This window comes from Hippoglossus hippoglossus, chromosome 3 (assembly GCF_009819705.1).
Source record: "Hippoglossus hippoglossus isolate fHipHip1 chromosome 3, fHipHip1.pri, whole genome shotgun sequence".
In the NCBI taxonomy this organism is placed as follows: domain Eukaryota; kingdom Metazoa; phylum Chordata; class Actinopteri; order Pleuronectiformes; family Pleuronectidae; genus Hippoglossus; species Hippoglossus hippoglossus.
The window spans coordinates 5,700,847-5,724,343 of NC_047153.1; the positions used below are offsets into that span (position 1 = coordinate 5,700,847).

Consider the following 23,497-nt stretch of genomic DNA (forward strand, 5'->3'; position numbering starts at 1 on the left):
ATTTTTATATTGTTTTTTATTCAGAAACACACCACGGTAAATCCCTTGTACGTTTAAACCTAATTGGCAATAAACTGATTCAGATTTTTATTGTACTTGTACTGGGAGAAGAATCCTTCACTTGTGACTCTCCTTTATGTTTCTGCATTTTTGTTCTCCTGTTAAAAGGTCTTTTTTTAGTCTAGTCGAGGGTCAATGACAAGAGGATGTAGCACCTTGTGCACATTGTTAAACCACATGACGCAAACTGTAATTGTATATGGGCTATACAGCTCCACAGCTGTGGCTCAGCCGGTCGTCCTCTCACCAGAAGGTCAAGAGTTCGATCCGTTCCATGTCCTTAGGCGAGAAGCTCATGTTGCCGCTGACGGCTGTGGGATTGATGTGTGATGGGAGAAAATGACGCACATAGATGGATCAAAGTGTGAATGTTAGAACTGTGCTGTTAAGTATTTTGGGTCATCAAGACTGTAAAAGGGCTTTATAAATAATGTACAAATTAAATCTCATTGATTGATATAAAGGAGAGTAACTGAGACTATCAGATTGTGTATCACAGCCTATTTCTGTTCAGTGAGCTGATGATGTCCGGTGAAAAGAAGACGAGCAGAATCATTTACTTTGTTAGTATTCATAATAGTTTGTATACACAATGTATAGGAGCACCAATAAAAAAACATCTTTTTTTCCAAACCTTTTTTTTTTTCCAACATTTTTTAAAAAGCCACAGATCTTTTTTTCTACAGAAAGCAAAGAAAGCTCTGTACATGAACAAGCAACAACAGAATTCCTCATGAGCCACAAAGTAAACAACCCGGCTGCTCAAATTCATATCATCTCTGAAGCAAAACAAATAATAAACATAAAAAACAAGACCAGCTGCCTGCTGCTTACCTAGGACACTACGTTACACAAACAGCTTCTGATATTTAAAACACAAGATATGTAAGAAATGTACTTTTCAAAAATTGTGAAAAAGTGCAATACAGGTTCAACTGTTTACAACTCAATAGATTATTTCCCAAATGGAGTCCGGTCCTTTTTCCTCCCCTCTTTGTTTTCAATCTTTTTTTTTTCCCACCAAAAAAAACTTGTTCCTTGTTTGTATCCATAGTTAAAATCTCTTACAGTTATATTGACATTCATGATGATGCACATTTATGAGAAACATGGTATTCACAAAAAGTAGAGCAAATTACTATGATTGCAAATGACAAATTTCTTTGGGTAAGAGGGTAATGAAAAACTACTTTCTTAGATGAACATTTTTTTTTCCTTTTTACATTGGATTTGTGTGTAGAACAAGCTTCTTTTTTTTTTTTCTTCATACAAAAACTACCATGTAAAAAAAAAGAAAATTCTGGGAGTCCCATTCAAAAGGCCAACATCTTTGCATCGTATAAGGTTTGTGAGAGAACCAGGCTGTGGCGTCGGATGATGGACAGCAGGGGAGAAAACCAACAAACACACTGGGTTCAGCAGCACGGATGTCTGAAACCAAATATTGGCTTTTGGAAATGACACACACACGTCTGATCGAACGCTTCGTATAAAAGATAACTGGTCTGATGCAGGTGATTGATTGATTAAGCAGGTGCCATGTGATGTTTTTCATTTATGTGTTTTTAGGAGGGGTGGAGGGTGGGGGGGGTCAGTGCCCTGAGTCCTAGGTACCTCAGACCTGTGAGGAGACACTGTCAAGTCCCACAGAACGACGCAGAGGAGCGACATCTGCGGAGGCCCGAGTCGTCCCGACCGTCCGACACACAAACACGTTGGTAAGGCTTTTAAAACGGAGCTCCCACAACAAACAAAAGACTGGAACAAAAAAGACATTTTAATGTACAAAGGGGGCAACACAATGCCAGAGGAGAACGCACTGTAGAAACACATCCGGCTTCTCGCTCCTTACGATATGAAAACTGAGCTCCAGGACTCATTTATAATCCCACTTTCATTCCAAATAATAATAATAATAATGATGATGGAACAATGGGAAACATCAAAAAAGGATGAGGCAGTTTAAAAAAAACAAAAAACAACATATGTACATGTTTATAAGGATATGTGTGTAAAAAAAATAATATAATAACATAGAAAATAATAAAAAGTCATGGCACAATATATGACACAAGGGGTAAAAACAGGAAAATGTTTATGAGTAATGTCGGCTTGTAAAAGGAGGCTGATATCCAATGTTCACGTCACTGAAACGGCCCAATAGTTATACAAAATGCACAAAGAAAACACGGATCAAACAAACACTGTGTGTAGACTGCGCCGCATGAGCACCGACATCGAAACCAGCATATTTTTGGACTTTCTCCATTTCACTTGACACTGAATCAACCGTTGTCTCGCCGGGAGCGAGCGTTCGCCACAGAAAAAACCTACCGTACGCATCTTTGCTGAGGAAAAAATTCACAATCTTCCGGTTGAGAGCGACCAATGTTTTTAGTGTTCATTGTCTCTGAGAATGGTTCTTCATAAAAAGATGAAGCGTCTCACTTTTTTTTCTCCCTCTCATGGCAATCTCCTGAGACTGAGCAATGTGAGCCAAAAACAGTTTCTGAGTTTCAGTCTGGAGTTTTCTTTTTCTCTGCAGGGGGATGTGAGAGTTCTCTTGGGCACAAGAAGCCATTTTGTGTCCACCAGCCTCTGGCTCAAAAGGTTTGTGTTCGATTGCGATTTGTTTGACTTAGGAGTGTGTGTGTGTGTGTCTTTCTGTATGTGTGTGTGTGTGTGCGTGTATGTGTGTGTTGGATGACGGAGAGAGGTGTGTTTCTGCGTGTGTGTGCGTGCTCATGGCGCTGTGGTGATGGCGTTCAGGTCCTTCATCAGGCCCTCGAGGTGGGCCATCTCCTCGGTCAGCTCGTCGGGCTCGTAGTTCTGAGGGAGAGGAACAGGGTTACTGCGAGGGGCGGGAGAGGGGCAGGGGGGGAGGGAGGCAAGCACCTGGAGGCGGGGAGAGGGAGGAGAAGAGAGGGGAGGAGACGAGAGGAGGAGAGGGTCAGTCAGGGATCTTTCGCAGAGGGCAGGGGGAGTCGAATGGGTGGGGTGAGGCGAGCTGGGGGATGGATCAATGGGACTGAAGCGTTGTAAATGGTGGAATAACAAGAAGAGGCAGCAGACAAAAGCAAAAACATCCAGCACCCAAGAGAAAATGGTAAATTAAAGTGAAAATCATTCCAGTTAAGGGTTTTTGTTAAGATCAGTTATTTGGAGTTAAAATAAATGATCAAATGCAGCCGACAGAATAATAGAAAATGGTGAGATTGAAGTTGGAAAGAATAAAAAGAGAGAGAGAACAAATACAAAATATGGTTAAAACCAATGTGCAGTTGAAAAGTAACCGTACAGTCCAGTGCCCAAAAAAACTGACATGGATTTTGAAGGAATGTGTGATTGAAATATTTCTGTTAAATAAACAGCACTGAATAAATATCACAAATATTCAACACTCGGGCCCAAAAAAAACAGGCTGCGTTGCTACAAACAGCCAGTGTGGGGCGCTATACTCACGCTGTCTACATCTTCCAACATCTTGCTGGTCTCTGGGACGTCGGGGGCATTGGGCACGATGACCACCATCGGTGTTCGTGTCCTTCCTAGTGTTCCAATGGAGGCTGTTTTCACAACGTGGGGGTGAGTGGGCGGCCCTGTGAACACAAATATACAACAGTCAGTGAACGCAACAAATACCTGCATCAAACAAATGATAAGAAATGAATTCTCCAAAAGTGACATTACCTCAAGTCATATCACAATGTTTGTTTTTTTGGTTGTTAGCAGGATTACACAAAAACTATTGGACAGACCACGAAACCTGGTGGAAGGATGTGGAATGGGGGAAGAACCCAATAAATTTTGGTGTGGATTTGGATCCAGGAATTTTTTCCCACTTTCAGAAATTTATTGAATTCAATCAATAACTCAGAATAAAAGTTTTATTTTGATAGTTTTTCATTCACAGATAACAGAGCTGGATTAACACACTGACATAAAAATGTATGTTTAATTAAAGAATCAATAATGACTGAACAATTTTCTTTTTTTACAATTACAACATTTGCTCCAAACCTCCACACTAAATGGAGCTGGTGTTTTGTTAACAGCTGCTTCCGGAGTCAATTATAATCTAATAATAACCTCATCACATTCATTAGATCATGTAAAATACAGATTCTCTGTTGATTTTCATTCACAAATCTGTTCACAATAAATGAGTTTATGATTTTTTTGCCTATTATGCCATGAGAGTCGCTTTTGCTTTCTGATCTTACCCAAGTTTCAATGTGTGTGTTTTGTGTGTGTGTGTGTGAGTGTGTCTGTGTGTGTTTCTTCTCACCGGACTGAGCGAGCAGGGGCGTGCTGGGCAGGGCGGGCGACTCGTACGACGGGTAGCTGGTGGCTGGGATCGCTGGGACAGCGAAGCTCTTGAGCGGGTGGGCGTGGGCGTGCGGGTGGGCCGAGCGGTGCGGGGGCAGGTTGCTGGAGTAGCTGGGCTCCTCCTCGGTGGTGGAGGAGCCGTGGTAGCTGCCCTCGGGGTCAGCCATGATCTCCGAGGGGCAGGAGGCCTGGGAGGAGGCGGCGGCTGGAGGGAGGGGCTCCGTACTGGGGGTGTTCCTGACCGACTCTGGAGAGGGGACGCATGGGGGGACACAATGAGCTGGTGGGGTTTTGCATTCATACACCAGGGCTCCAGCCTGCCTCATAGAGCCGCTGTACAGATTTAGTGCAGGAGCTTAGTGGTGTGTGAAGCAGCTTCTCTCTTTTCTTTACACAAAACACATCCAACAGGCGACTGTCAACATATTTCATTAATCCTTTTTGAAATGCCCCAAAAAAAGAGCCAGTTACAGTTTCTCAGATGTGAACAATTGGATGTTTTTTATGTCTCATATGTTAATAAACTGAATATCTTCATATTTGCATTGTTGTTTGAACAAATAAACAATTCCCATTCAACATTTGGACTCTGGAAACTCGTGATGGGCATTTTCACTCATTTCAGACATTATAGAGAAAATTGTAGTATGTCATATACACAGGATTTCTATTATGAATAGGATTATTCAATACGTCAATAGGGGTTGGGCTGAGTTCAAACATTTTTATTATAAATATCCAAAAATAAGTCTATAACATGTAAAAAATGCTGACAAATATCCAACATGCATTTAAATTTAAATACTTATTGCATACTTTGTGTAATAAGTACTCATTAATGCATGTATTATGTTATGATGTTAAATAAATAAACAAGAGAATCTAATTAAGGTGCGACCAGTACATTTTCAGTATTTTTAAATTTCTGTTTACTTAACTACTATTATACTTAACTTAGGCTTGTTTGACTGCTTAGTTTAGTTTATAAGGGAAAAAGTGGAGTTGAGCAGAGAAGAGCATATTAAATCATTTAAGTAGGCAGAGAGGTCAGAGAAGAAGGGTTAGTTACACTTAATAGAACCAAAATAAGAAAAGCAAACAGAAGATGGCGGCTGAATGTGGATGAATGAGTTAATGACAGATCGATGAATGAATACGCCCCCCACATTCCAGCCCTGCCCTGTTAGTCAGCCGTCCAGCAGGTGGCAGCGTCTCACCTGCAGAGTCCACCCTGTCTAGATGGGAGATGGGGGAGGCGCAGGCATGCGGACGTGAGTGGCCGCTACCCTGGTGGTAGAGGTAGCTCCGTGTCGGCGACGCCAGGCTGCCCATGTGATAATGGTGGTGATGGTTATCGAGGGAATGGATGGGGTGAGCACTAATCACAGCTGTGGATGGAAGTGGACATGGATACACACACACACACAGAAACGCACACAAAGAAACACACACACATAATCAAGATGAGATGTTTAACCGGCTGTAATAATGATGAATGAATATGAAGTATCACTGGTGAGATGCACAAACACACACACACAAGCACACACACATGCAGTTTTCTGCGATAAACACATTTAAATATTATTGCCAAATTGACGAGGGAAGAAACAAACATTAAAAATGAAATTTTTTATGGGAAGCATGAAATGGACTTGTTCATTTGATTTGACATAAAAATCGGATTCATGTATTCTTTTGAAATTTGCAATTTGTTAAAAATATCTTTGTGCTTTTAATTTTCCAAATTAACCTTGATCATAACGTTTGTCAGAAAACACACATTCTCTCTCTGTCTCTCTCATACACACACACACACACACACACACACACACACTTACGCTGAGGCGGCTGTGCATCAAAAGGCATCATCATTTTAGGCCTCATCCCTCGTCGACCTGCTAGTGCAGACATGCTCTCCTCTGACTCGTGGCCTAAAAGGTACGATGGAAACCAGCCAATCAGAAAGAGCGGCTACTCTACGTTGCTCAATTCCTTTTTTGTTTTCGTGAAATGATCCATCAACAGACCTCAGGATCCTTAATTACATTTCTGTCACTCACATTATGTTGTGAGCTAATTATATTGAGAGCTTCCACTTTACTTAGTTGCAGCGGTGACAGTTCGTGCTCGCGGCACCACAATCATGACAAGTAATGGGCGCTGTGTGTATGAAAAGCATGAAATGTTTTGCATGATAATCACAACAAACACAACAGGAAAGACAAGTGTTGACTTGTGAGACAAAAACATCCCAAATTCTTTACGACTCCTCCGTTCACGCAGCTGGAATCAAACCCAAACCCCAATTCTTGTGAAATCTTTGAGGAAGTAGTTTCCAGCCCAACTCCAGAGGTTTGCTCAGAATGATTATGCATGTGAACTCAGGCAGCAGGGGTGACATTTCACTTTGATCTCTTTCTTTCATAGCATCAAATATTAAGTCTTCCCCCCCCCGGGCATGACTGACCGCGGTAGGAGTTGCGCCTCTGCTGCAGGTGGGGGTTGTTCTCCAGGCCGCTGTCAGCCGGTGTGATGTCCTGCGAGGTGCGGGGGATGGGCGTCTCGGTCATGACTGGGTTGGGGTCTGGCGACTTGTCCATGGGTTTGAGCTCCAGCCTCTCGTGGTGAATCCAGAGGTCGGGCGGCTTCAGGTCTTTGGCGTTTCCCTTGTACTTGTGGGAGCCGTTTGCGGACTTTGAGGCGGCTCGCTTTCTGCAGAGGAGAACGCAGAGGCAGCGGTGAAACACTGGTTTACAGAGAGAGAGGCCGTAGAACGTGGAAGAGGGGACACAGGAGCTGAGCTGCAGAGGAGTAAAAACAGACAATTGAAAAGGGGCGTCTTACTTTTTCTGGTGGGACGTGGTGCGCCGTGTGCACAGGAAGGCGCCGACCACCACCACTATGATGGTGAAGGCTCCCACCGAGATGATGATGATGATGACCACGATGTGATTCTCACTGTTGCTTCCCACCCCTGATTTACCTCGAGAGGAGAAAGATTAGATTAGACAAATACCTCTTTAAAGGGAGCCCTGTGTGGAGGATCTGGGGACATCTAGTGGTGAGGCTGCAGACTGCGAGACAGTGAATACACCTCCCTTCACCACTTTTTTTCCAGATGTGTAGGAGAACCTATGGCGGCCTTCAGGTAACGTAAACAAAAAAATACTAAAAGGTTCTATAGCTGGTGTTTGATTTGTCTGCTCTGGTATCCTGTAGAAATATGGTGCTGCAACTATTAAGGACTCATTCTAAGCTAATTAAAACACGAGGGTTCTTAATTCATGATGATTAAACACAAATTAAAACATGATTATGAATATTATATTCTAATTCTGCCAATAGAGCAGCCTAAATACTACACACTGGATTAAAGCAGGATCCAGTAAAGACTAAAATAGCCAGTGGTGGAAATGTTCTCAGTGTCTCTGCTGCTTGTCAAAGAGTATTAGCACGTCGTCGTGGAGAAAACACGACTGTAGGAGCTGCGACCAGTGAGACATTCTTTTCCGAGAACACAACTTGGCCACAGAAACGAGAGAACAAGGCGGCCCTAACACACCACGGGTCATATGTTGAAGGCTGACTTGGAGATAACTGTGGATAACGGGTTGGTAGCCTGCAAAAATGGACCCGGTTCCTGGTTTAAAGCAGTGGACAATTACTAACAACATCCAACTACAAAACGAAAATATTGAGCTAAAAATCTGTATTAATTGCAGATTTCAAAACTGACAACATGACATCTGAGCAGGGCCGTGGAGGAAAACCTTACCAACTGACGTCCCAGGGTCTTGTGGGTCCTGGTTGCCTGAAGGTCCCTGCTTCGGTGGAAGATTGGAGGCTGATACAAGGAGGGGGACAAAAATGTTTTATGGCCTCAAACCTTCATGAGATACATCCCAGTTCAAATATTTCCTATTAAACACAAACTGATTTGGCCGGTCATGCAGCCCAAGTTTTCATCAGCCCAGAAGATGGAAATCTTTGGAACGAGAGAGAGAGAGAGAGAGAGAGAGAGAGAGAGAGAGACGCTGGACGAGCAGAGCCAGCGGTGAAAGATAAAAAAGTGCGGACGGGGAGTTTACCTTGGTCATTAGCCATTTTGTCAGAGGACTCAGCTTAACAGGCCAAAGGAGAGCAGGGAGGGAGAGACAATAAAAAGCAAAAAACAGGTTAGCTGAAAAAGAGCAGCGAGGGAGAGACAGAGCAGGAGTCGGGGGGGTTGTGAGGAGGAGAGGTGCAAAACCAGAAGAATGAGAAACAGTGAGAATATTAAGCAGCAAGAGTGAATTTCAGAAACAGCCAAACTGAGATTAGGAGCAAAGCATCTGAATTAAAACTATAACAGCTTCCTACAAATCCAGGAAAAGAAGTATTTACGAAACATCTCATGAGTAAAAGTGTTGTTAAAGGGACGAAGCCTTATTTAACTACTCAGATAAAAACAAAAGAAGGAGTCAGCAGCAAAGTGAAGCTCACTGAACTTAGAATTTGTCACAAACCGATCAACAAACCTTAGGAAACATCCTCGACTCAGCTCTTAAGAATCAGGAGAAGTTTAACAAGAACTTTTACATTATTATAACTTTTTTTCTTGTTTTGTTCTGTTACGTTGTACTCACTCATGTACTTTGGAAAGCCCATTGTAATCTTTTCTATATAAGTGCTATAGAAATCAAGTTTTATTATTATAAAATAAAAAAACAGCCTTGACATTATTATCTAATGAAGCTAATATAGGATGTATGTAGTTGCCTAGTAACACGTCCGTCAGATACAGAACCTTATTCGCATTTGTTTAAAGTTGTGGACTTGGCCCCTCCCCCAAAAAATCAAGTAATTATAACATAAATTCGTGTCTCAGTGATTTATGACTTAATTCATTATATATAATATCTGTCTCTGTAGCTGTTGGACGTTTGACTTTGAAGTTTCCCATCCCGGTCTCGGCCCGATCCTGTGAACTTACTCTTTGGAGTGCGGAAGTTGACGGCCTCGGACATGGGGCCCATGCCCTTGGAGTTACGGGCCTGGATCTTGAAGTAGTAGGTGGTGTCCAGCGTCAGCTCCTGGATCTGGTGCGTCAGGCGGTTTCCCACCACCGGCTCGATAACCCAGTCGTGGACCTCAGCATTCACATCCGTGCTGTAGTAGATGATGTAGCCTGCAACAGCGAAGGGATCGGAAGATTTAAAATAAGATCGACAGAGGGATCTTCACAGTTAAAACACAGGAAGTCAGACATCTAACTTTTTCCAGTGAACCCAGCAGGTTGTCAGACTCACCGGTGATCTTCCCGTTGGCCTCGGAGGGCGGCTGCCAGTTGACGATGATGGTGCGAGGTTTGTTCTCTTTGCTCACCACGGTCACGTCTTTCGGAGACGAGCTGGGGACTGTGGAGACGCACGAGGCAGAACATCAGTTGTGTTGAGGAGGTCAGAGAAAGGGTCAAGACGAAACACGCTTTGTTCAGTTTTTAAAAAACGGTTTCCTTTAAAATAGGACAAATTTTGATTTATCATCTCGCTGTTTTCATAAAGGTTTGAAATGAGGAGAAGAACAAAAACGTTTTACTGGATCTGCTCATTTTTACAGTTTACATCCAAACTCATAATATGGTCAATGGTAAATGGACTGTGTTTATAAAGTGCTTTTTCCAGCCAAATTCGCAAACACACATTTATACAACTGCTACTATAGTCTGCACTTTTTCTATCAGACACCAATTTGGGGTCGAGTATCTTGCCCAAGGACACTTCGAACCATTGACCTTCTGGTTTGTGGACGACCCGCTCTTCCTTCAGAGCCACAGCCGCCAATCACATCACAATTTCTACAACAGCCTTTTGATAAATGTAATAAAACTCTTTATTGCTGAATTGGGACTCATCACTACATGGACACGTATCATTATCAAAATCTAATCCGTCCATTATGAGTCCAGGTGAATGTTTCCACTGAATTTGAATAACTTCCCTCCAACAGGACAGAAGGACAGACGACCGGAAATACATAATGCCGGCGGCCGCTGCAGTTGTTGGCACAAAAGAGAAAGCCAAACGTTCCCCTCCAGGGCCAGTCCACTAAATCTCAATCCAATAATGCAGATACAGAAGTGGCTTGAAAGAAAATGAGTTTTTAGGTTTACTGTGAATCTTTTAGCTCAGCAATTACACCTTACGATGAAGAATGGGCTCCGATTCTTTCCAGCTTGCAAATTTTAGTGTCCATTAGGTCCAGAGCGCTGCACAAATCACACACCAATAACCGGGGCGTCGTGCATTCTCAACACCGAGCGGCCGGTGGCTTTTAAAAAAAGGACTTTATATCGCCATGGTGACGGTGTTATGGGTTATTTTAACAGTCACACAGTCCATTTATATGATGTTGATTCGGCTGACTCAGTAATTATTTACTGTCGTCTCTGTGATGCTGTGCAAAGCAACAACGGTAACAGGGAGACAAAGGGAAACAAAGATGAACAGACATAGAATAGTGAAGCAAAAACAATATTACAGGCAATTTACTCTGGGCTCAAACAAATAAAGGAGTCAGGTCCTGGGTTGTTGATGTTATTATTATTATTCCATTGTGTATTTGGATTTCTCACGGAAGCAGTGCTGAAATTACTGCAATCACAAAATCTGCTGCAGGTTTCTTCAATTTTCACTTATATTTAATGTGAGATCTTTGATAGAAAACTTGTGACTGTATGGCATGTTTGTGATTGTGTATGTTTCCTGTGCTGTTGTGACGTTTTTTTGTGCGTGTGAAGTCTCCTACTGGTCTCGAAGGTCGTGCCCTGCGCAGTCATGCTCCACGTGCTGGTGCGGCGGCCCTTGGTCACCATGACGGAGAACTCGTACAGCGTGTTGGGCTTCAGACCCGTCACCATGTGGTTCAGGCTGGTGGTGTTGGCCATCTGACGAGAGACAGACACACAACACACAATTAACAACAAGTCAGTTTGTGTGACGACATTCAAGCGCTGCTCACGTCTCTGAGGAGTCAAAAGTATTTTGTTATTCATGAAAATAAACAAATTGTTATTTATAATATAATACAAATGTACTACTTCATAGATTGGTGCTGATTATTGATCAAATTGTGTTTTAGTCTCGTAATTGTGCATTTTAATGAATCCTAAAGGGACATCTTAGATTTTATCACAAGAAACTGACACGATGGACAGTGTTAGATATGGTAACGTTATTGTTTAGAGTGAAATAAGATGTATTGAGCAGAAAAAAAGGAAACGGGCATTAAGTTTAGGGACAAAGACGCCAGGTCTGCATAACATTACTATCAATATAAATGATTTTATTATTATTTTCTTCTACCAATTTTCTTTGTTTATGGTTTTTTGTTTTGTTTTCTATTTAATCTTTAGTCAATTTAAGCAATACGGTCTCAAGTGGAAAGAAAGAAAACCTTAATATTAAGTTTACTTCAGATGAGACAGAAAAATCATTAAGTGGTTGTCAATGAGAAGCTGGAAGAAATGAACGTTTGCTTGAAAAACTTATTAAATCTCAAACTAGTCGAACTTTTCTTCCCCCTCTCCATCGACTGATGTTTTTGTTTCTAAGGATAACGACCAGTCTGAGTGTTTTTCCAGAGGTTAGGATACATTACACACTCAGACCACTGAGTGGAAACAGAAGCTTTTACATTTTAGCGACGTGCTTCATCATGTTTGAGCTGCACAGGGAGAAGCGCAGCCATTACAAATAAGCAGAAAACCCCAAAACGTGGCAGAGGATCAACACAAACACCAGAACGTTTAACGTCTGATTGGAATCACCGGAGTCAGCGGATTTTAACTCTCGAGTTACGCAACCGTTCAGCTCGATCTCCACCGGTCATCCAGTTTCTGTCCGCAGCTTGAAGTCGCACGCTACGACACCAAGTGCAGATCTCCAACAAGAGGGTCGGAGCAGAAGACAGCGTGTTCCTGCAGCCGGTCGGAGAGCAGCTGTCTCTTCAATAATGTACAAGCTCGTCTGGCTCCGTTCGCTCCCGGAGAGGAGACGAGCTACATTTAGCCAATTACTGCAGGTCTGGACAGCCATGTTAGCATATATACAACAGCATGTAGAAGATGTAGTCCGCACCAGGACGACTCTTTAACAGACTTGTTACTTAAATGGATTTCATTAACGGGACAGAAACATAATGAGCCGGTGGAGCTGTTTAATTACAGCCGCAGTGTGAGAATCAAACTCGTTAGAGCATCTGCACAAGACGACGTGACAACATGTAGACGTGATGCTGTGGATACACAACGTGAACTCATGACCAAACACCTGTCCTGCAGTTTCCCTTCATTTTGTGCTGATTAGCAAATAATCGATAAGTCACGCATCTCTTCAGATGTTTGGTGAATTTTGAAGATGGCAGCTACAAGCTTGTGAGTCCAGAACCGACAGAGTGCTGAGTGTGTGTGTGTGTGTGTGTGTGTGTGTGTGTGTGTGTGGAGAATGCACTGTGTCAGATCTACAGCCTCTTTTACTTATTCTCAGTTTGTCTTGTCCTTGTTGAATAATTTATCAGTAAACACAAACCTTTATCTGAGCTCTGCCACAGGTCTGTGCACACTAACACACACACACACACACACACACACACACACACACACACACACACACAGATATATCCCAGTGTTGAACCTGATCATTTCACTGAACGTCGACTCCAGCTTGTTTGAATGTTGAATATCCGCTCAATTGAAATTAATCAGTTTTATCTCCATGTTATTAAAGCAATAAAAGTAGCGATTGTTTATTTATTTATTTTAGCTTCCATTTAACTGTGAATCCCCTGATGGTCAAACAAAACTAACTATTTGAAGACCTCTGACATTTTATAAAACACAATCTGTGTGTCTCCGGTTCGCACGGATCACAACTGCTCATCAAAAATGCATCTGGAAGCTAAACTGTTTTGGTCGCCGCTGCTCAAAACAACATGACTTTGTTTGCAGATAAAAAAACCTCCACCAGCTGCTCTTCTGACAACAAGCGGGGCTGCAGCATCAATGCTGTCACCGACTCAACCAGGGTGTGAATCTTAAGAATTACACCTTCACCAAGAGGCGTGACGATAATTAGAGAAGAACTAGACAAGAACACGTTTTGTATAAAAAGAGTTGATTTGACCTTTGAACTCTTACGACCTAAAATAAAGTTGAGAGAAAGTCTTAATTGCGACGTGTTCGTGGAACAATGACTCAAAGTGACAACACCACTTCATGGTTTCAGAGTCTGTGGAAAATAAATCATGGCTTGTTTACAGAAACCTTGTTGCATTACGCTGCGGCTGAGGAGCTGAGGAGCTGCAGTGGGAATACTTTATTATATATCCTCACATTACTTCACTATATATTTTCAGCACATCGATATATCTCCGTGGAAAGTGCAGGTCTGACGACGTGCGCTGCACCGAAATACACGGAGATCAAACTGGATTGGACGAGGGAGCGGGACTCGGTGGTTTGATCGCAGAGAAATGATTTGAGATTAACTGAATTTCTCTCGGTCGTAAAAGATGTTTGTTTGGATTAAAAGTAGAGCCTGAACAGTATGGATTTATTTTCTGATACAGATCAATTATATTAAATATATGTGTATATAAGATGTTGTTATCGAATCTATACGACAACTAAATGTAATTAAGGCCTGATATTTTACAGCTTAATGATAAACTTTAAGATAAATAACTATAAATAAAAAAGAAAATACAAATACAACCAAATATATAGAAATGGAATTAAGAAAATAATCCTATTTTTTATGTAAATACAAAAAAATTAAACGTTCCATATCAGCCGTTAGGGCTCTGATTGAGGTGAAACCAGAAAGCTTCAGTAACTCCAGGCTTCATCTCATTCTGAGTTTTAAATTTAAACTGGAGCTCAGATGATTGAGAACAACATTATGAACACAAATCCACGTGTCAAACCAAAAGGTCTCACCTTCACTTTGGTGTTGGCAGGGATGTTGGTCTTCCATCGCACCGTGTAGAAGCGGTTGTCTGTGATCTTTTGGTTTTTGGGCAGCGAGTTGTCGGCCCAGGTCACCTTGATGGTGTCGTGGCTCAGCACCGAGGACTGAACACCCACGGGCGGCATCATGGGGGAGGGGTCTGGTACTGGGGTGTATGGAGCAGGGAAGAGTTCATACAGGTCAACATCGGGGTCAGTGGGGTCTGCGCGTCCGGCAGAAACACCCGCGTTCATGCACGCACACAAATTAAAAATGAGCAAAATTAAAACACAACGAGAAGCGTGGCGTGGTGGATCGGGCAGTGGAGTCAAGTAACGGGATGCAGGGAGGGAAACGAAAAAATAAGGTTAATGAGTTAAAACGAAGGGCAACGATGAGGGAGGAGGAGGAGGAGGAGGAGGAGGAGGAGGAGGAGGAGGAGGAGGAGGAGGAGCAGGAGGGATGGGAGTGGGAGTGGGAAAGATGAAGAGAAAGAGAGAGAAGATTCTATTAGAAAAAACAGACACTGACCTCTACAATAAGATGCAGCTGCTCTATAGAAGCTACTATACAGCATGTGGTGTTCTATTAATAACTACTGCAGCAGTACGGAGGGAGAAGAAGAGATTCTCTATTCACAAGATACAAGAATACAGTCAATGTGAGAACTGGAGTGAAAGCAGATATCCACAGTCCTGCATCCAACATTTCAAACTCGCACTTTAAAGTGTCGACACAGAGATTCGACACAATCACAGCATTTTAACACAGGGTGGATAAACAGGAAGGACACAGAGGAACAATCCCCCCACCCTACGCAGGGTAACTTTGACAGAGTGCATCATGTCCTTGAAAACTGTGGAGAGAATATCGAGGCTTAAAGCAACGGAGCCTGCAGGCGGGGAGGAGGGAAGGGTCACGGACAAGTGGCGTTGGATGTATATGTGCTGCTTCTGTTCTGAGCCTCAGACGCGTTTGTTTAGAAGCTTGTGGTGAAAAAGGCAGAGTTTGGGCTTTTTTCCCACTTTCCACAGGTTCCACAGTCGCTCTCTGAATCAGGAATAGTTAAATACGCATCTGTCCTGATCACAATAATCCTCTGACAGAGACGTTAAACTATAATAAATTCAATTTGGTTTGCATCAACTACATGACATTGCTTTGGATGATGTGCTGCTGTGCTGTATATTATAACTAGGCCCTAAATGGCGTCCTTTACTAATATGAATCCTTTATTTATTGTGGCTGTGCATTATGAGTGTAGTATATTTATTCCTATATTCTTTAATTAGACTATGTAAAAGCTGATTTTTTATTAGTGCGCAGTCCGCCTGTAAAATAATCTAAATAATAAATCAGACAGATTTGATACAGGATCATTATCAGTTCTTATATCTCGTAGTTATGTCAAAACAGTGAAGAACATCAATAGAGTTACAATCCTTATCTGGTGGAAAGTGTCCCTTTTGTATTAGGATATAAAAATATAATAATAAAGTACATTTTGTAGAGAAAAGTAGGTAAAAATGTCTTATTTGCTAATGCAGTAAAAAAAAATGCTTTAAAAAATATAAACTAATGTAACTAATCATAGAAAAAAATCCTGTAAATCTGTAAAATAAACATGACCTGTGATGTAAAAACATACAAAGTATAGCAAAGGAAAATAGAAATAGTGAAATAATGGTATAATAATCTCTTGGCACATTTCTCTCTGCGTGTTTCTATCATCCTCCTGTTTATCGAGTAAGTAGTGAATTCAATTAGCGGCGTTCACCTTTCAGGGCCTCGCGCAAAACACAGTCCAGCACTTAAATATGATAAATGGTGTTTAGTCTGTTGCGTAACAACAAGCTGCTGTTTAATTATCTCCTTTTTGTGAGAGAGTGTGTGTGTGTGTGTTTGTTTGTGTGTGTGTGTGTAAGAGGGAAACAGGGGCTGTAACTATCTGAAGGGCAAACGCTTCAAGATGGCATCCTGGCCTCTGCTCCTGCTTCTGTCCTCGGTTCAGACGCGATGGAGGGAAACTCTTTGGTCAGTCCCTCCTCCTCGACCACTTGTTGGTGCTCGCCTCCCCCGCTCCTCTCCATTTGACACCTCTTTGTGCAGAGCTGCCCTCATTATATTCCCAAGACTGAGTGAGTCAGAGTGTGTGTGTGTGTGTGTGTGTGTGTGTGTGTTTGTGTGTGTGATGAAGATCCAAGCATTCATGCGGTTGTGGAGAGGCACTGAGGTTTTTTCGGAGAGAGGCACACAAGCTGCCTTTCTTTATCCAGCTTGGAAGAACACAGTCCCCAGTATTTACAAGTAGAATACGCAGCAGCAGCAGCGAGGCTGACTTGCCTTTGTAACGTTTCACCGATGGGAGTAAAATCCCTCTCTTCCTGATCTTTCAGTTAAGACATCACACCACTTTAACATATTAAACCCAGCACTCCCTCAACCCAAGTTCACCAAGTTTTTTTTATAAAAGTACTATGTAGGTCAGCTCGTCTTTTTAATCCCGACTTTAACAAACTGGCAGGAAGGGAACGCGCCCCCGAGGATTCAGCAGCAGACGATGGTGGTGGGCTTTGGTTCTGCTTTGAGAGGAAACGTTTGGATCTGACGAAGGGTTGCCAGAGCCACCACAGGGGGTCTGCGAGTGTGCACCGCGCCTGTGTGTGTGTGTGTGTGTGTGTGAGGCTGCGAGGAAGAGAGAGCATCACACAGAGAAGCGTACAGTACGACAGTGTGCGGGTGTGTGCGTGCGCGCGTGCTTTCAGACTGCCACCCCCCCCTCGAAGCATGTTGACGTGATTCATGTCATCCAGCCTCCCACCCCCCTCTCCGGCGCCGCGATGCAACAGTGCGGCGGCGGAGACAAACTGGCGTGATCAAGGCTGAGCGTGGAGGTGGGAGGCTGCACGGGAGAGGAGGCAGGTGCAGCCCACATTCTGGGGCCCCCCCCCGGGGAGCAGCTCGTCTTCTGACACTGTCACATAAACTGCGTGAACTCGTCTAAGCTACAGTGTTCCACACTTTAAGATCGTTTGTCAAGCTCACTGGATTGGGACTTAAACTTCTACATCTAATTGTTAACGGGGGTTGTGACGTGAGGCTTGAGGAATCGAGCGTGCGGCTGCCATGACGGAGCCGAGCATCCATGTTCTCTTGGCTAATGCGGCAAATCTGTTTCATGCTTTTGCAAAAAGAGATGGCGAAGATAAAGCTGCATCACAGAGATCTCTGAGGCCGATACTGATATTAAACAAATCTACTACAAACTGGGAACATCACACAGGAATTGAATCTGTGTCATGAGAATTGTTTCGACGTGGAAGCTTCGTCTTTTATGGTCTCGTGATGGCGTTTGGAAAAATAATCTTGCCGCTGGACAAATGAAAACTGAACGTGTCATTGCTCTCTGGTGGGTCAACTGTGACGCTGATGATTTCTAAATCACCTCAAACACACAACAGCTTGGGCTCCACTGCTTTTATCAATCGTGTGACTTAGTTCTATTGAATCTACTTTCCTGCATCAGGCCTGTTTAGAAACTTCCACTCCTGCTTCCACTTTATTCACTCTGGTTAAGATATTTGTTCCAATGACACGTGAGAAGCTTCTCCTCAAATCGCCAAAGCTTTTCCAGAGGCAGAATTTGAAGTGAGACATGAAGAGGAAGAGTTAATCAAAGCAGCGAGATGCCCCTGACGACACATTATCTCTCCGGTAATTTGGAGTCTCGACACAATCTGTCTGATAATGACCTCGGGCCAGAGAGAGCAAAGATAAATGTCAGTCGACGTCTTTTGTCTGGGTGAGAGACTACGGCTATATAATGCAGCTGCAGCCCTGAACATCCCATAATAACGGGTGTGCTCTCTGTTGTGTGTGTGATCTTAAGATTATGGGATTTACGTTTCTTCCACAGATGAACAGCGTAAACTAAAATAACAAATTCCTTCTTTTGCACTGTGTCAAACTATAAGAGACGCTCAATGTTTTTCGCGGATTTCCATGTCGTCTTTGTTCCTACCTGACTGTGGCCTGGTGATGGCGCTCTCGTACACAGGAATCCCCTCGCCCACATTGTTGAAGGCCTTGAGTGTGATCACATAGTGGGAGCTGGCGTCTGTGGGGTGGAGGGAGAGAGGGAGAGGGAGAGAGAGAGAGAGAGAGAGTGAGTGAGTGAGAGAGAGAGAGAGAGAGATAAATGGATGCAGATATCTAATCAAGCCGAAGCTCTCGAGACTCTTGACTGGTAATTGCAATATTAGCCAGCCAGAGTATTTGAATACAATCATCTCTTACTGTGATTCTAATGAAGGTTTCTATTATACATGTATAGATACTTTGCAACAATTACACCCCTGAATTTCTCCCTTTTCCTGAAATTATTATGATTTTTAGACTCACAATCCACATCCAGACCCCCTTCCTGAGGCTTTGATTACTGGTTAATTATTGATGAGGATCAATTATGACATTTATGAGAATTACAATGACAGATTACCACCTCTGTAATAGACACAGCAGGACAAAACAATTATCTTCCCACAGAACAGAATTTGTAATCGTATTTGTGTTGTTTTCCAACAGAGCAGAATCGCAGCTTTTTGTTTTTGTTTTATAACCTCTGCCATGGTTTTCGTTGCTATTTGTCTGGAGGATTACGCAAAAACTACGCAACCAATTTAATCAAAACTTGGTGGAAGGGTGGGACATGGGCAGAGGAAGAAGGTATAACATTTTGGGGTAAATCCAGGCAAAGGGGAGGATCCAGGAAGTTTTTTTCCCCGATATTGGTTAGGGGGTGTTTTAGGACATTTTTGTGAATTTCAAGAAATAATGCATCACTAAGAAGACTGATATCTATGAGTTTAATAATAATATTAAGATAATCTATATTTCACAGCGCCTTTCTAGACACTCACCTTACAACACATCATAGATAAACACATAAATAGCACGTGCAATTTGGTGTGATCGAGTATAAGGGGAGTGTTGGACCTCACTAGTTAAGAAATGATTTCAAAATGAAGAAGTCAATACTGAGCACGTCAGATTCTCAAGCGCTGAACTGACCCTGTGCTAGAGTACGGCCTGACAGACGTTGAACCTTTTAAAAGTGAAACTCTACATTTATGGTTCGAGGACGAAAAACCACCGAGACAAATTAGCTTTGTTCAAAAATCAGGACGTTAAATTACCGCGTCCCCATTAAGCCAGTGTGTGTAATTAGTGGCTCCGGCTTGCGGCGGAGAAGATCTCATTAATTCCCTAAATACTCAATATGACATAGAGATGAATCTCCTCATAGTGCTTGTGTGTGTGTCTGTGTCTGTGTATGTTTGCTCATCAGTAATTAAAATGTTTTTATAAATGTATAATAGTTTAATCAGACGAGTGTCTAGTGCCAAGTTACAGAAATCACATTTATATTTCTGAATGAGACAAATACAGGAATGATTTCAGTCTCAGAGAGGTGATGAATATCTGACTGGTGGTATTTGAACCTGAATGGTGAAACCATAGAAAATATTATTTCTTCTATTTAGAAACAGAAGTCAAATCCTCTCACCGAGGTTCTCGATGGTGTAGTAGCGCTGCTTGTAATCCACTTTGATGGTCTGAGCGTGGGGACTGCCGATGCCGTAGCCGATGGTGTAACCTCGAACCACGATGTCCTGGTTCTCCGGCGGCGTCCAGCTCACCACGATACTGTTGATCAGCGGCCGCACGTGGAGGGAACTGGGCTGGTCCGGGACTCGGGATTCTGGTGGGAGAGAAGGAGGAGGAGGAGGAAGTTCTTTTAATCCCAGTGAGACGATGGGTTGATTTAATGCTGGGAGGGATCAAAGTGTTTCTACCATCCAGGTCGCTCTCAAACGTCTCCGTCGCCGTCCAGTCGGTGGCCGGCCCCGTGCCGTTCACCGTCACGGCCGACACCCTGAACGAGTACTCCGTCCCGCGCTCCAGACCTGGACAGCAAACACCAGCACATCAGATTCAGAGCTCAGGGTATTTAGATTTAGACAGAATTGAATCTCAAGCAGCAATAAACACCTTCATTCTAACTCCACTCTGTGTATTTATTTTTAGAGTTTAATTTACTGGTTCTCTCCACTTGCCGGGTCCACTGGGATTTCTAGACACAATAAATGTTTTGAAAGCAGAAAATTTCTCAAAACAGACGCCTCAAAAAACTCTGCTCAATTTAGGGAGGAAAATCTATACGTCTGCCTTGGGAGGGATCAGGTGGATCGGTTCTGTGGTGCAATTAACTTGTAACTTTTTCCACTCTATATCATGGAGTGCAGCTGGCACAGAAACACAAGAGCAGCTAGAAAAAGAGCCGAAAAATAACTTTTGGAGTCTTGATTCGTTCATATTTTAAAGCGACGGCTCCTTCAGAACGAGCCGTTTTCACCGCTGGGTACTTCGCTCCTCAGAAAAGAGGGGGGGGGGGGGGGGGGGACGCCCGCTGACAAATGATGTGCCGCTGTATTAATTTGCTGTAACATTTTTCATCATCGTCACATTGTCCCATTTGCACGCTACATGCTAATCCTGTAGTCTTTTCTCTCTGTACCCACTATTCTGGGCCACCCTGGGGGGGGGGTAGCTTCTGAAGACTGCCTAACCATCCGTGCCTCCGAGGCTACAACATCTCTTTCTAAACGCTTTTGAACCAACAAACATCCCCCTGTTTCACCCCCCAGAATGTTCTCAAAAATCTACTTTTAAGTGTGTATTCTCTTTGATGCAGCACGCAGCGTGAGGCTGGGCCACTTGAAAGCTGCTGAGACAACATCTAATATTAATCACCATTGCTGTGTGTGTGTGTGTGTGTGTGTCTCCCGCGATATTGTGCATATTTTTGGTGGCAGCGCCGGGTGATGTTCGGGTTACAGTAAAGCATGTAGCTCCAGTGTTTAAGATGAAATCCAGGCGTCGGCTCGATCAACAGACCTCCAGCCTGACCCAACAACAACTCAGGCACGTCTCCCAGCTCCGGATCAAGAATCGAAATGTTGCAGCACGTCAGATGAGGCCGACGGTGTCGAAAGATTAAATCCAGCAGAGATCAAATGTCTGAGTCTGATAGGGTAAAGGTTTTTTATGTGGATTAATCGAGGTTAATCTAAAGCATCAAAGGGAATAATAAGGTGTGCTGATTCCCCATCAACAAAATATGCGTTTTCCTTTTGGATCTGCCATTTTAAAATCACGTTGCACAGTAACATTGGAATATTTGGACTTACAGAAGAGTATCTTCATTTCTACGGCTCAGTTCAGACCTGGTATTAACATCCGTCCTGAGAGATTCGATCACAATTCATCCTGAACATGACTCAATCGCCTTTTTTAGCATGTTCACCTGCGTTTAAAAACCACTGTATACCTGCTGGTGTGTAAGAGGTGTGAGGGAACATGTGGGCAGCTCTAAACTCAAGAACTCAAGGGAGTCTGGGGAATCTGTGTCCAGGTTTGCAGCGTAGTGGAAATACCAGTATGTCCCACTCACTACTCGGTTCGCCTGTTAAACCAGTTCATCTTGATTTCACTGAGAAAATGTTTCCAAACCATCAAAATCAGCTGGGACTCGTATTATTCCTTTTCTGTAGCCACAGGCTGAAAAATATGATGAACAACTTGTGTTCCCTCTTAAGCAGAAATCAAGGTTCACCATCGACACATTATCTTTACCCACTTATTCCGCGCAGCGTTCCAAGAGGCTGGAGTCGGTCCCGGCTCCTGCTGGACGAGGTCCATCGCAGGAAATCAGACTTCACTCGCAGACACAACTAAATACGAGCAGCAAAGTGAAACTCGACCACAAATGTTGACTTGAGATACGTTTAAACTAGATTTTGATTCAAAGCGGCATCTGTGGTCGATCCCCTGCTGAATCTACATCTACACACACAGACTGGATGTAACGTTCTAGCTCTGAACACTACGGCTCCTATAGCTCTTCTCCACCTACACTAATAGAGGCTCCACACTCAAACCCACTTGATCATTGGAAAGTCTTTCTGAGAAGCTGCAATGGAAGACAACAAGGCTGATTTGAGTTTTAAAGAGCTCAACGGAAATCTTTGTGTTAAACACAGAACACAGTGAACGTCTCTCGCTGAGGATCCAGACATTGTCTGAAGGGTAGATCACCGTCCATTACCATCAATGAGCTTGCTGAGCTGGGTGCCTCCGGTGATCTCGGCGGCCTCGCTCCTCCGCGACCCTTTGCGGTATCGGATCTTGTAGCCTGTGATCTCCCCGTTCTGGCCGCTGAGGGGCGGGGGCTGCCAGCGAAGCATGATGCTCTGAGGGAGGGAGAAATCAGGGCGTCAGTCAGATGAAACAAAACACCGCGCTTAGCACACGTGAGACCATCTGCTGTCGGGCCCTGAAGCTGCAAAGGTGACCTCGTGGGTTAGCGGGTAGCATCACACATTCCCACACAGCTTTGTGCACGCCGCAGGTTTTTACTGTCTCACCTGTCCCCGTCCTCCTCCGACTGAGATGGGACGACCGCACAAAAACAAACACGCCCTCTGAGCATGTGCAGGTTGATGCATTAGGAAGAAATAAACACATGAAAAAGAAGGAAGGCGTCCGGATGAGTGCGCTGTGAACATGTGCACGTGTGTGTGTGTGTGTGTGTGTGTGTGTGTGTGTGTGTGTGTGTGTGTGTGTGTGTGTGTGTGTGTGTGTGTGTGTGTGTGAGATCACATTAACCCTGCAGAGACGCTGATGCAAAAAAGATGAATGCAGGACTTTAGCTGGCGGGCACGACGCTGCACTGTGGAGGGATTCATGCATCTGAATTTTAGAGAGAGTGTGTGTGTGTGTGTTTAAAGAGATAGGTGGGGGGTAGCTCAGCGTGGGAGAAGAGTTAATTAATGCTTCCCCACTGTCACGCTGAAGCACAAAAGCCTGAATACATGTTAACGGCGCTCACACACACACACACACACACACACACACACACACACACACACACACACACACACACACACACACACACACACACACACACACACACACACACACACACACACACACACACACACACACACACACACACTTCCCCCCACCCCGAGTCGAGGGAATTGCTCAAATTAAATTTG

General features: G+C 43.5%; 1 protein-coding gene across 13 annotated transcripts in view; it reads right to left on the minus strand.

Moving 5' to 3' along the window:
- Positions 1 to 611: 611 nt before the first annotated feature.
- Positions 612 to 23,497, minus strand: part of neo1a (neogenin 1a) — a 163,913-nt gene continuing 141,027 nt past the window's right edge. For 2 of the 13 annotated variants that reach the window (XM_034575743.1, XM_034575690.1), the window contains exons 13-29: positions 22,546 to 22,690; positions 20,234 to 20,344; positions 19,945 to 20,139; positions 18,400 to 18,495; positions 14,369 to 14,601; positions 11,179 to 11,317; positions 9,681 to 9,788; positions 9,365 to 9,559; positions 8,481 to 8,513; positions 8,168 to 8,236; positions 7,237 to 7,375; positions 6,860 to 7,104; positions 6,231 to 6,323; positions 5,607 to 5,777; positions 4,349 to 4,636; positions 3,523 to 3,659; positions 612 to 2,955 (exon numbers count right to left, since the gene is read on the minus strand). In XM_034575743.1, coding sequence (XP_034431634.1) covers positions 2,803 to 2,955; positions 3,523 to 3,659; positions 4,349 to 4,636; positions 5,607 to 5,777; positions 6,231 to 6,323; positions 6,860 to 7,104; positions 7,237 to 7,375; positions 8,168 to 8,236; positions 8,481 to 8,513; positions 9,365 to 9,559; positions 9,681 to 9,788; positions 11,179 to 11,317; positions 14,369 to 14,601; positions 18,400 to 18,495; positions 19,945 to 20,139; positions 20,234 to 20,344; positions 22,546 to 22,690 — 2,550 coding nt within the window. In that variant the 3' untranslated portion in view covers positions 612 to 2,802. Of the gene's footprint in view, positions 3,089 to 3,522; positions 3,660 to 4,348; positions 4,637 to 5,606; positions 5,778 to 6,230; positions 6,324 to 6,859; positions 7,105 to 7,236; positions 7,376 to 8,167; positions 8,237 to 8,480; positions 8,514 to 9,364; positions 9,560 to 9,680; positions 9,789 to 11,178; positions 11,318 to 14,368; positions 14,602 to 18,399; positions 18,496 to 19,944; positions 20,140 to 20,233; positions 20,345 to 22,545; positions 22,691 to 23,497 lie in introns of all 13 variants that reach the window. The other 11 variants (XM_034575726.1, XM_034575698.1, XM_034575796.1 and 8 more) reach the window with 11 other exon arrangements.